The sequence below is a fragment of the Lingula anatina genome, chromosome 1, assembly GCF_051362555.1.
Source record: "Lingula anatina isolate TDL-2025a chromosome 1, LinAna3.0, whole genome shotgun sequence".
Taxonomy (NCBI): domain Eukaryota; kingdom Metazoa; phylum Brachiopoda; class Lingulata; order Lingulida; family Lingulidae; genus Lingula; species Lingula anatina.
This window is the reverse complement of record NC_141767.1, coordinates 11,783,565-11,796,802: the sequence shown is the minus strand read 5'-3', so window position 1 is coordinate 11,796,802 and position 13,238 is coordinate 11,783,565. Positions and strand designations below refer to the sequence as shown.

General features: G+C 39.6%; 1 protein-coding gene and 1 long non-coding RNA gene across 2 annotated transcripts; one reads left to right on the top strand and one right to left on the bottom strand.

Moving 5' to 3' along the window:
* Positions 1–1,116: 1,116 nt before the first annotated feature.
* Positions 1,117–3,877, bottom strand: LOC147763980 (uncharacterized). The gene is made up of 3 exons (XR_015331713.1): positions 3,647–3,877; positions 2,833–3,407; positions 1,117–2,606 (listed from the first exon to the last, which is right to left on the bottom strand). It is a non-coding gene; the product is annotated as an uncharacterized LOC147763980 (long non-coding RNA).
* A 2,001-nt stretch (positions 3,878–5,878) lies between these two features.
* On the top strand, positions 5,879–12,669 carry LOC106175515 (uncharacterized). The gene is made up of 7 exons (XM_013557560.2): positions 5,879–6,716; positions 7,093–7,419; positions 7,859–8,137; positions 8,355–10,805; positions 11,145–11,328; positions 11,890–12,035; positions 12,384–12,669. The coding sequence occupies exons 1-7, from the start codon at positions 6,218–6,220 to the stop codon at positions 12,485–12,487; spliced, it is 3,990 nt and encodes a 1,329-aa protein (XP_013413014.2). The 5' UTR covers positions 5,879–6,217; the 3' UTR covers positions 12,488–12,669.
* The last annotated feature ends 569 nt before the right edge of the window (positions 12,670–13,238 follow it).

Genomic DNA, 13,238 nt, shown 5'->3' with positions numbered 1-13,238 from the left:
CACGTATCAAACTAACAATACGTCTTTATCCACGCTCTCAGAATATTTTAATATTCATATTTAATATTTTAATAATGCTTTAAAAAGCATTGTGAATACTTCGTAGAAATGTAAAAAAAAGTCATGAATTGATATACTTCATATTACCAAATCTATTTAAGGTTATTTCATGCATTCATTTGGTATAGCAATCAATAAAACAAATATCAATCAAACAGCGTGTCTTTATTTGTATTCTCAGAATATTAAAGCATTTTGAACACTTCACAGAAATGTTTAAAAAATGATGCAAAGATATGCTTAATGCTACCAAATCTATTAAAGGTCATTTCAGACGATGCCATTTTGTCAACTTCAACTCACACGAGGCAGCTAAACTGTCAGGTGGCCTGTCCGACCTTCAGCCCACCAAATACCTCGACGCCCTTGTCGATCCTTTTTTCGCTACAGAAAACCTGGTATTAATGTGCTGCTTTATACAGAATGTCACAGAAATGTTTCGGCCGACGCCAGCCTTTCGCACAATTGTAAAAAGGTGATATCTCCATGCCCAATATCAATGGCATACCAATCCAAAACAATGGTGCCCGTTCTCTTTATGACTTTTATTTTTGTGTAATTTGAAAGTAATCCTAGAGATGAATTTGACAGCAAAGTGGCCGCATTTCCAAGTGGAGAAAATACGCATGCGCAGAAAGCTCATTTCCTTGCAAATTCAATAACAACGTTTGCGACAACCGACTTTGTTGGGGGCTGGGGGGGGGCTTTTTTTTTTTTTTTTTTTTTGGAGAACGGGCGAAAATCCGTGCGGGCGCAGGATGTCATCCATAAAATTAAAAAAGTGTGGCCTTATCGTAGTTAACGTAGAAAATGTAGGTTGTTATCTGTTTGTTTCTTACACAAAGCTTCCGTCTGTATAGCTTGGTTTTTAGAAAACTAATTATGTAGGCCTATATATATATCACAATTTCTTCCTCTTATTTTAACAAACAAAAACTTTACGATAAGAAGGCTACATATATAATGTGTTTAGTAATCACTATATATATAACACAATATATATATATATATATATATATATATATATATATATATATATATATATATATATCTTTCCCTCGACTTGACCCCTACTCCTATAGTCATGCACTGTGTTTTGCAGCGATTCCTCCATGGTGGTAAAGGGCCTTTATGACACTGCTCTCTTCATCTAACTCCCCAACCCAATGACTTGCCATTTACTAAGTCAACCTAACATGTCTTATATCTATATACATATATGCCCTATACCACTGTTTCTGACATTTATATTTATTAGTCTTTTGCAAAGAATGTAAGCAAAAGACTAATAAATATAAATCACCACATATGGCACTTGTCAACAGAAAGAGATGAGCACCGGACATATATCTGCACGTTCACGATACTGGGCCCGGTTGCACCAACAGGGGCCCGTATCTCGAAAACTTCGCTTATGGCGAGCGGGCGCAAGCATGGCGATTCCTCGCTATCCCATATCTCGAAAGCTCCGCAAATCGCGACCGTGCGCTAATAGCGAAATCACCAGTTAGTTTCGAGGCTATTATTTGCGGCGAGTAAAACCCGTCGCCATTGCCTCTGTCTTCGTAGCGTCCTTTCTCCGTGAAGTTTAGTGTATTCTTCTCTGATAATTTATATATGTGTTTAATGTTACGGTTTCCAAACTTAAAGAATATAAAGCAAAATACGATGTATATTCTAAGCGGAAATTGTGCGCATAAGATCCCATTCTCACAGATATTTAGATCGATCTATCCCCCTGGGGAGTCTCACTAGATTGCTGTCAGCCTGACCGGCTTAAATGTCTGTCCTGCATAGGCCTACTAAAAGCTGTAAGAGGGTAATTACCCTATGTGCTCGCTCGGCTCTCGTAAGCTGACAGCAATTTAGCGTGAACCCCAAGGGTGCTAAGTCGATCTAGATGGAACCCAGTCAATTTCATGTCGTCGCTGTTTAACCGCCGATTCAAGATCGAGGTCTGATCAGTTTTAACATCAAACGACTTCATGTTGTGTCATATCGTTCGTCAGCATAACCCTGTTGCAGATATACAGTATTGGCATCCAACATTCAAATAGATGATCTAATACACGCTACTAAATATGCATCGATGCGTTTCGATGGAGACGGGGAATTACATTTATTCCGATTTCCGCTGGATAAGGGTTTTCTCTTGACAACATTTATATACATACTATAAATTAATGGTACTGGTAGCCGAAACAGCACCCCCCTTTTTCCGCCAAAACTGACAGGTACCCTCGGTCATTCTGTTGTAAAATGTTGGTCCATAATATGCTGTACCATGAGTTATGTTGTCTGTGATAACACTGCAGATGAGGTCTCTGAACCCAAGGGAGGTCATGTTTTTCACCTGAGAGATCTGTACTTAAGGATTTTCCTTTCTTTCACTCAAAAGGCTCTTTCCAAGGAATTCCCGACTTTTATCCCTGCTCTACACATTTTTATGGTAGGCACGAGCAGCTCTCTCCATGGTAGTTTACCAAAACGTTGGTGGGTCAACAAGTAGCCTCTTTTTTCTCCTGGCACAACAACGGTCAGTCCCCCTATAAAGAAAATAATCAATTAAGAGAATACCGTCGAATCCTCTGACATAACATACAGAGACACACCAGCCCCGACACTCATGATACTGCAAACCTGACGTCCGTGTTTGAAGACAACTTAAGGTGTAGCAAGATTTCTGTCACATATCTGGAGAATCAGAAGTTATCGCGTACACCATGGCATTATGTACATCCACATTATTTTACTAGTACTTTACAGCCTTACCCATAGTAGATGCGGTTTTGCTAGGGTTGTTGGTGAACATGGTCTCATAAGCGGCAGCCGGTGCTTGTTTTCTTGCATCAGTTGTATATGCTGTTTTGTTGGCCCTTATAACAATGAATATTATTGACTGTATATTTTCTCATGCAGGCAAACAACCAAAAAGGTACAGAGTGCTTTAATTTGAATGTATGTTAACACTATGACTTCAGTGACTTTTTCTTTTAAGATACAATGAAATACATCCTAAAACAATTGACTTTCTAAATGGCCAGTAGGCTATGTGTTGTTGATAAGGATGCTAAAGATCATTAACAGATTCTTTTATCCGTGCAGTTTCACACTCTGTTTTAAAAAAGATTTCTAATGCAATATACGTGTAGTTCAAATATTGCTTTAAAAGATTTCTATAACACTGTTTAAACTTTTTTCTAAAGCATGTTAGTATTTCTAGCCTGTTATAAACTGTCATGAAGAAACCTCCTCCGACACACATACTGTGCGCATTGTGTACTCCTATACATAGCAATGATGCGGTGGCCGCAACCACTTTTGAGCCACACTGGGCAAGAAATTCTCTGGAAAAATGGATAAATGACAAGTAGTGGGCAGACAAGTAAAGAAAATGCACTGTTAAATTGGCAAAATTAACAATTATATTTACACATACAACTGAACATCCGGATCACTTTGTCTAAGCTACAGTTAACATTTGAAGTTATCCTGTTATTTATTGTCAAAGAAATGAACATAGAAAACAAATCTGACTACTGCACAAGTCACAAGCTATATAGAACAGCATGCAGACGTAAATTACTTGAAACTATTACGTCCCCACATTTGAGCATTCTCCAGCATCCGCGGAGGTACTGCTGAGACATCGGTTGTGTTTAGAGCAGTAGCAGTAGTTCTACCTTTGGAGGCAGAAACACTGCCTTTTGACGTGCTACCAATTGGTATGGCACCAGTAGCAAAGAGCACTTAATCTCACCACTGCCACCACAATCACAAAGACCAGCAAAACCGCGCATCGAATGTGTAAACTGAGAAAAAAAAAAAAGAAAAAACGTTTCTGTAATACCTCTCACTTACGAGAATGACAGTGTTTATCATCACACACACACAATGATTTACATCACTGACCTATTTTGGCCTCTTTGCCTTACTCCTTTCCACACTCTCTTCGAGTTCACCTAATCAACATACCTACATGTATTTTAACAACTCACAGATGACGGAAAGACAGGTTGGGTTGGCCGCAGGAGTGATTCGTCATCACCTTGTCGAAACTGGACCAAGTATTGTTCATTGTCATAGTCCACATGATGTGTCAGTGGAGAGTACCTAAAATGTTAAGATAGCAGCATTTTTATGACATATTTGTATGTGTTTACAAATGCCACAACATTAAACTAAAAAATGCGCACTGTCCGATTACGTGGTATAATATCTAGAGGTGGTCGATTCTTGCCCTATTTTAAAAACGCTATATCAAAAAAATCAGAGCTGGCATGGCTGGGCTCCTGAGGATTTTGTGCATTAGTGCTCTCCTTGAGCTAAAGTCCGTGTAAAGCACGCCGAGGTGTTGGTGGTTTTTCTATATATATCTACGGAATTAATATTTCTTTGGTTAAACATGCAAATATGCGAAGTCTAATAAGTAACGCGGTTTTGTTTTTGCCTGAGTCATGTTTTGAGAAGACTGGCAATAATAATCGTAATCAACCGAACATTAAACAATCATATTCTTATTAAAATTACCGTAGCTTATGAGAAATGACGACTGTAAAGCTTTTTCTAATGAAGCCAGTAGGCTTAACAGTCTAGCTCATTAAGATATTGCTTGTTAATGACTGAACAAGTATCATTTTGAATCAAGCTGTTTCCATTACAAATAAAAAAGACATTGTAATGATTCGAATCAAGATGCAGGATTCGTGGCGCACAGAAAAGCATAAAAGCGTTATCTATCCCCGACAGCGGTCTGTCATTACACCCCCCCCCCCCTCCCCCCCACACACACACACACATTGCGTGTCTGCTTTGTGTAGTTAATGATAAATTACTGTATATTGCTTTTGAAATACTATTATAGAGTGCAATGTTGTTCATTTTTTAATGTGTTGAACGTACTTTTGTGATTCCAGTGTGGGTTATTATCTAAAAGCTAGTCCTTGGGTGAACTTTCTGTTCCGGAATTTTTTTCTGAAAATTGGTTCTCAGTAAGGGTGATTTTTAACAATATTAGAGACGCGACTTAAGGCCTTAGATTGGATCTCTTCTCCTTTTTTAAAAAAAGGTGTGAGGGTGGCTGTATCCGCTACTGTTATTTCCAAGAAGCATCCATTCATACCGGTAAGTTTCAGTTCATATTTTAAATATTAAACAATTTAAAGTGCGGGTGTGTGCGTCTCCTGGGCGTGTTCATGTGACAGCTGCCGCATTATAATTGCGTGTGTCTAAACGTTCTGACAACAGATGGAAGTAGAAAATTGTAACAGATAACCTAAAGGCGACAAGAAAATCTGCTACTGTAAAGAAACTTGTGCGAGGCAAGGTAGTGGCCACGAAACTCTTCTTAAGTGGATGTTTGAAATGCAAGAAGGGTTATCAGATTTTAATTGTTCGACCTGTGGAAACATCATTCTTACTGGTTGGTAACAGTTGGTTTAACCGCCAATTCTATCGCATCATCGTGCAATTTCTCTTTATGAGGGCCACATATTTGCTTTCTGTATTATTTTCACTTGATCAATTACCCTAATGGGAATAATGTAACGGCCTGTCCTCAGATTCAAAATGTGGAAACGAGGAATCGCATTTGCTCTTATAGGCTTAGCTGTGTTTTCAGGTAAGTTTTGAAAAATCATGCTTTCAAATACTTATTTGGGGCAAAATGATTCATATGCCTTGTTGCCACACTCTGAGATTTTTAGAATGTCAAACGTAACAGATAATTGTCACGATAAATACAGTTTTAAAACTTAGAGATATGTTTTCAACTGTTGAGGAGTTAACTTGCAATTTCAATTAATAAATATATAGCATTTGCAATGGCTGGTTTAAACTTGAAATCTCCTAGTGGAATTTGTAGTAGTAAATTATAATTATAACTTAACGACGATTTTGTTTTTCAGTGACTCCTCAACCAATTACAGAGGTGGAATTACAGGCGAACAAATATGCTAAATTTGGTGGCCCAGTAACTCTACGATGCGGTTTTGACGGGACAGACTTTACAATACAGTATATTTCTTGGACTAAAATATACGCTGGAGCCAAAAGAAGAGTCTTCGTTTACGAATTTAGCCCGCTACCGTTCTATAATCAGTCCTATAACGACCTAAAGGGCAGAGCATTCCTCCAGTATGAGTTAGGATCGGGTGCCATGCTGGATTCGATTTCACAACCACTGTCGCATTACACTAGTTTCCAGCCTGAAAGCGAAAGCGCGCCAAATGATGAATTATTGCCCACCAAAACAGATGTGGAACCGCATTTTAAACAGAACACGCAAAGGTATCTTACCAAGCGGGCCACGACCTCCGTCTCCGCGCATCGCTCGGCCATTACCACTGACACGCTTGGCGACAAACAAAATCGAGAAATTGTTACCCCCACAGAAGAAGTCCAAAAATTCTTGCGACAAATGAGAAATGCTACCACCACAAATAGGCCGCATGTTATGCGAGGCTACAAAGAAGATTCGAGTGGAAGTGGTTCTCTTCCGTTTGATGAGCCCAGATTTGAGAGGCTAAAATCATGGAATAACTTCGTTCTGCTGACTATCAATCCAGTACTGTTGATAGATGAGGCCTATTATGAGTGTCTGATCAAACCCATCGGCGGCCCTGCTGTAGCTGACGTTAAGAAGATGGACGTCCGAGGTGAGTTATTGTGAAAATGTCTTTCCTGGAACGTCAAAGGGTAATGGTTGCCCTACTAAATTCCCCCCCTCCCCCCCCCCCCCAAAAAAAAAAAAAAAAAAAAAAAAAAAAAAAAAAAAAAAAAAAAAAAAACTGCCATGCCCTTGCAACTACCGGTATGTATCGAAGATAAGGCATATTTGTACAATTTTATTTCGGTAATTCAGAGAAATATTCATTTTTCTTTTAGTAAAACGCAAAAAGTTAGCAAATAATTTTAAGAAAAAAACTTCTTCGTGATTGCAAACCAGTTAAACATGCATGAGTTATCTGTGTAGACCACAGATATGCAGATTTCCGTTTTTAATAATTTTATGTTTTGTTTTATTATATATAGTGGCACCATCTTGGCCATTCATCGACGACACTAAACAATATTTTGAAGAAGGGGAAAACACAACCTTGTACTGCCGAGCTAACGTTGGGAAACCCGCGGGGGAGTTGCTGTGGTTTCGTCGTCGTGCAAGTGACACGGACTTCAAGCCAATTAAGCACGGTACGATCCATAGTGAGACAACTCCACTTTTCAACCGAACAGTGTATGCAGTAAGCTCCCTGGAACTGCAGCTGTTCGCTGAAGACGATGCTGCCGTCTATCGGTGTGCAACTAAGAGCAGCGGCCCGGATGAACCGCTGTATTATGATGTAGCCCTCGACGTGAAATGTAAGTGGTTTGCTCACTTCAGACGCTTTTCTCAGCCACGTGAGGCATATTGCCGCTACCGACCGCATGTCATGGGTCTGCCAAACACGGCCAGCAAAACCAATTGGAAACTCACAAACATCGCCACAATTATAGTTCTGATGACTGTCTTCGATCTGCTCTGAATGCTTTATATTTTGAAGCATATTTCAACAAGATAATATTATGTCCTTTGTTGCTTTTTGTCGAGAGATTCGTTTAAAACTCTCAAACATTAGAAAGCAATCTCATATTTTATGTTAACTTGGTGAAATATAGCATACATTAAAGTGACAAAATATATATTTATGCAATTACAAACTTGTATTTTTGTGGTAGAAATAAAATGTTCTTAACTAGACAAACATTGTTCTGTCCTTATATTAAGAAGTATATGAATTCGTTGTTTTGCTATTCGCAGTCCCCGTACGCAGTGCTCGAATCGACTACCAGCAAGATCAGGAAACATACATCTGTCATGCAAACGGAAATCCAAGGCCAAAATATACGTGGAAATTGATTCAGCCGTCCAGTGAGATTATTTTGACTAAGAGAAGTCATTTGTACATGGGAGACCTGCGGCGAAAAAATTACTATGGAATTACAAAAAGTGGCTTTTACCGGTTTAAGTGTACAGCTAGTAACACTTTCCACGCATCTGATATTTGGGTAGACATGGAAACAGACATCTGGGTAGCAGGTAAGTCATGTAGCCTACATGTAGCCTACTCATAAATTACATATTAGGGATTTTAGGATCCTGCCATGTACTACTATTTAACAGGAAGATAGATTTTACGAATTTCAATTACCTGGATTTTTGAGAAATATTTACAGATTTTTCTTTTTCAAACAATATGCGTAGAATGTACCGCGTTTCCAGTTACTCTGTTTGACCGTCAAATGTATTCTTACAGTACCTAAAGGTCCGCACATTTCGCCTGGCCCGCCGCTCAAGAATGGAGTCACCCATACTCTGCATCCTGGATCACCAGATCCAAGAGACCACAGGGAAAAGGAAAATTTCCAAGGCTTGATGCACCAACAATATGCGCTCTCTTCGACCCTTGATAAAAATGACAGGAACAATAAGCAAAAACATATGATGGGTACAGGCTTTGTACACGGACAAAGTAATGGGTTTCAGCATGGCAACGTTGGTGGGTATGCAGACAATACAAATGGTGGAAATGTGGAGGACAATACAAAGGGCAGATATATAGATGATAACGGTGACGAACCCAAGCGTAATAACTGGTTTGCAGGCGGATATAATAACGATCAGTTAAATGGCCATAATTCTGACGGACATGTAGGAGGAACTGGTAAAGATGTAGTATCCACAGTTTATAACAACGAAAATACTGATGGTTACAAAGGCGATGGATATCCAAGTGGTAGCAACGAATTCCCAGCTGCCGGTTACACAAATGGGGTCACTACAGTTGAAAATGAATTATTTAAAGAGCGTGGTCCAATTTCACACAGAAACGATGATAGTATTGATAGTAAAGATAGCGATGTAGACCTGTTGCCGACACGACATTTAACCAGGTATGGCCTCAGACCACATTCTACCACCGGTCAGTCGAGATTAAGTAATGAAAGGTTTATCACCTCGAGTATTGCTGAAACCCGTACAGGGAAAACAGGCCGCTTTGAGAAACCAAACTTTTTAACTAAGAATGATTATTTGAGAGGTCGTCCTCTTCTGCGACCTAATAGCCCAACTCAGAAAGACAAAGGCACAGGACAATCATGGAATTTAAATGCAGATTTGGGACCGTCCAGGAACACTGGTAAAGAGACAGAAGAGAAACCAGGCGATGCATTCAACCCTAATGAGAATTTTCCTGGTGCCGCTAGACATAACACAATGGATAGGAATGATGGCCTGGGAGACTTCCCTATAGACCATACGCCGCACTCTTTAACTGGACAAGCAAACACAATAAAGCCAAAGCCTCAAAGCGCCGAATCTCAGAACCATGATAAAAACCTTCAGAACGTCGGTGGCCTACAGGAAAATGAAGAAGAATTTAAAACCGGTACGCTCCATGTTATTGCGCCAGAATTAGAAAGTAGCGCAAGAAGGATAGGACCACAACCTGTACAACCCAGCCAAGGCTTTCAACAACGTGCTCAACCACCATTTCAGAATGATCATTTATATAATAGACTGCCCCATGAGTTACAACCAAATGCTCCAGTAGACAGGATTCAAAGTACTCCAAACCAACAGTTTCCAGAGCACATAGTGCAACCAGTTAAACAAAACCGTTTTCCAGGCAATAGAGAACGTGGTAACGCAGAACACTTTCCTGGCAGTACAGAGCATGGTAATATGGAATACTTTCCTAAAAGAAGAGATCATGGTGATATGGAACTCTTTCCTAACAGTAGAAATCATGGTTATATGGAACACTTTCCTGACAGTACAGAGCATGGTAGTATGGAGCATTTCCCTGACAGAAGAGAGCATGGTAACCTAGAAGGCTTTACAGACGGTAAAGAACATGGCAACCTAGAAGTCTTTCCTGACAGAGGACATGCTAGTGTTGATATGAAAAGTAATGCAGACAGACGTTCAGGTTACCTTTTACAAGAGGACCACGACCCAAATGGTAATCAGGATTTGCGTCCTGTGTCAGATCCTTCATTTGACAGTTCGTCATATAGGAATTTGGGCCAACAACTAGCATTACCCAGTTCACAACGCTTTGACAATAGTGACAAAACTAGAAACATAAATGTCTTTGATCGCAACCAGTACGATTTCAAGAACAAGCCAGTGTCTTTACGCTCAGGATCACGCAAACTTGTTTCGGGAGCTCCTCGGTCAGACATCGATGGCTTTGGTGCAGGAGATTATAACAAACAAGCCCCCACGACAGTCAATCGTGTTCACCCAGACAATTTTCAAAATTTACAAAAAACACACACGTCTAGTGAGTTTGATGGCGAAATAGTTTCCCCCGAGCACAAAGGGCTTTATGATTTTCCAGAACGTGGACTTGTAGAGTCTCCTGCACACAATGGTGCTCTTATGTTACCAGGAAACAATTGGCCACCGGTATTTCGTGAACAGAATGGTCCTCGCATTCCTCAAGAGTACAACCACCCTTCATCGCTTCCCGGACACAATGTCCTTCCGGACGTCCCAGAACAAAACGGGCTAACAGAGGAGATAAGCCCTCCCTTCTTTCCAAAACTGGACATTCCTAGTAAGCAGGATGCGGACCCCCTTTCAGGGTTATTCGACATGGATGGAGGGGACAGTAAACACCAAGAGAGTGCCGATTTGCCTGATCCAGAGGACATCAAGGACGGTGTAGTCACAGCTACAAAGCTACAGGGAGAAATTAAAGGTATTAAAATATTCATTCATGTTTCTACATCCCGTGTATCGGTTGACAATTTTTTTCTTTTATGATTCAGTGGAATTCAACTCTTACTAGATACTACACCATGAAATTCATTGAGACACATAAAATGTGTAATTCATTAATTGGCTTTTGTCCAGGGTTTCATAATATTATCATAAAGCCAAATAGACGATAACAATATTGAGTTGCATTTATGATCTTGTGCAGACTGTGATACCTTGGTCTTCAGCTCGCTAGTACTTGTAGCACCTTCTCTCAGTTCCCCTACCCATACCAAGAGCACGTGAATCACTAATACGTCAAGTAATTTCTGCATTGCAGCACCACCAATAAATCACGGGAAGGTGAGGCCGACAACTCACTCAGACTTCGATTGTTCTAAACGATCTGATGGTGTGATTGAGAGTGGATGCAGAGCTTTCTACAGATGTGTCTCTGGAAAAACTTTTTTTGTGGAATGCGACTACAACTACGTACTCAATACAGATATTGGGGACTGTGATAGGTAATAACAGTATACAGTTATGAAGTAGCCAGTAAAGGCATAAAAAAGATTTGGCTGCTACTAATCAATATAAATGAAGTATTGCTTTAGCATATGTTTCTCTCAATAGTTTGACAAACTGCAAAAGTGCAGATTCAAAAAAACTGTTTGGCCCTTTTTTCACAACGAGCGGCATCGATTTTCAATCCAGTCTTGGGTGCAGTCTTCACCGGTGCACTTTTTGATTTTAGCAAATATTAAATAGCTTGGTTATTTCGTAATGGGGTCAACCTAAACGAAGCATCCATGCTCAACACGATTAAGTATAGAGAGCGGGGGGCGTAACGTGTTACTTGTTAGTACCCCTCAGAGTGTACCGATACAGACCGCATCGATAAAATATTCCCTTTTTATGTACAGACACGTCTTTACGCGTAGTCGTTACCTGCGTCTGTTGTCCCCGTGCACTTTCATAGATAGAATAATAAGTGGAAAACCATTTAAACTATTGTCTTCAAACTTATTTTTCTTTTACTTAAGTCCGTCTTTATTTGAAATCCTACTGGTATTTTGTTTTCATAGGCGAGAGAATGCCCCAGCTCCGTGTGGGGTAAAGCAAGACTGTATGGAGAAGGAGAACGGAAAATACGCCGATGCTGAGCGAGACTGTACTTATTACTACACGTGTCACGAGGGACATTTCATGGGAACAAATAAGTGTAACCCAGGTAAAGATACTCACTTATACTTTTCATCCCGTGAGGTAAAAATGGTTGCAATCATACATTGTACGTATGTACCCCGCTACTGAGCTCTATTCTTTGCTTTAGTCTGCATTTGGCCCAGAAGAGGCACATTTCACACAGTTCATTTAATTGGGACTTATGAAAATCTTTGCATTTTATTATTCTTATATGAAGTAATAGAGGTCAGTTCTGTTCATGAAGAATTGAAATATTTAAAGGAAACTTGATCCATCCGTGTAAAGCAGTTACTGTTGTTATTCATTCTTCAATATATGTTGGACATACAGTGAACCCACATGTAATCTGCGCTTTTAAACTTTTTTTCAACAGGCTTGGTATTCAACGAAGATCGTCAAATTTGTGATTGGCCTGATTCTGCGGCAGAGAGCTGTAAGGAAGCTTCAAAGTCTTACGTCGAAAGATACGGGCGCTAGAAACCAGTAACGTTTGTAACAGTCACAGAGTGTTTCGTAGGCCACAACTAATACAGGAATTAAGAAAATAATGGTCTGGCTCTTAAAAACAGGCTCTTTAAAACGTAGTAAATTGAGTTTGCTACAATTGTTTATTTATATGGATTTATTGCATAAACAGGAAATAAATTTGAGAAAAATTATTCCTAATACTTATTTGAACCTTTGATAATACTGATATTTTCCCCCCAAGTTACAGCGAGATTGTTATGTATATCAACGACGAAAAACATGCATATTACAGTGTACAAACTTGGACCAAACTATACGCGTATGAAAATTTCCCGAAGCAATATTTGCTATGTCTACATATCATGCAAAGCTACTAATTTTCCCAATTCAGACCTTAAAATCTATAAAACCCATCAAAATAAAAGTACCTGACGTCGATAGTTCATTCTGGAACATACAGGAAAAAATTCGCTTTAAATGTCTGGCCAGTCATTTAGAACTAAATAATTCAATTAAAAATGGAGTAAAACATCGAATCCAAGTGCAGGGACGGGTTGAGCAGTGATTCATTAGTAGGAAAAATTGTTTATTTCCCGTGGAATGTTCATTTTGGCGTGTAGATCCCGTATACAGTAGCGTGATTAGGTACGGCAACGACAAACCGCAATCGGCATTCCTGCCAAATTCCAACGGCAAACATCTCTTTTTACTACACTGATAAAAAACTCAACTCTCAAAAAAAAAATATTTTTCGCGGGAC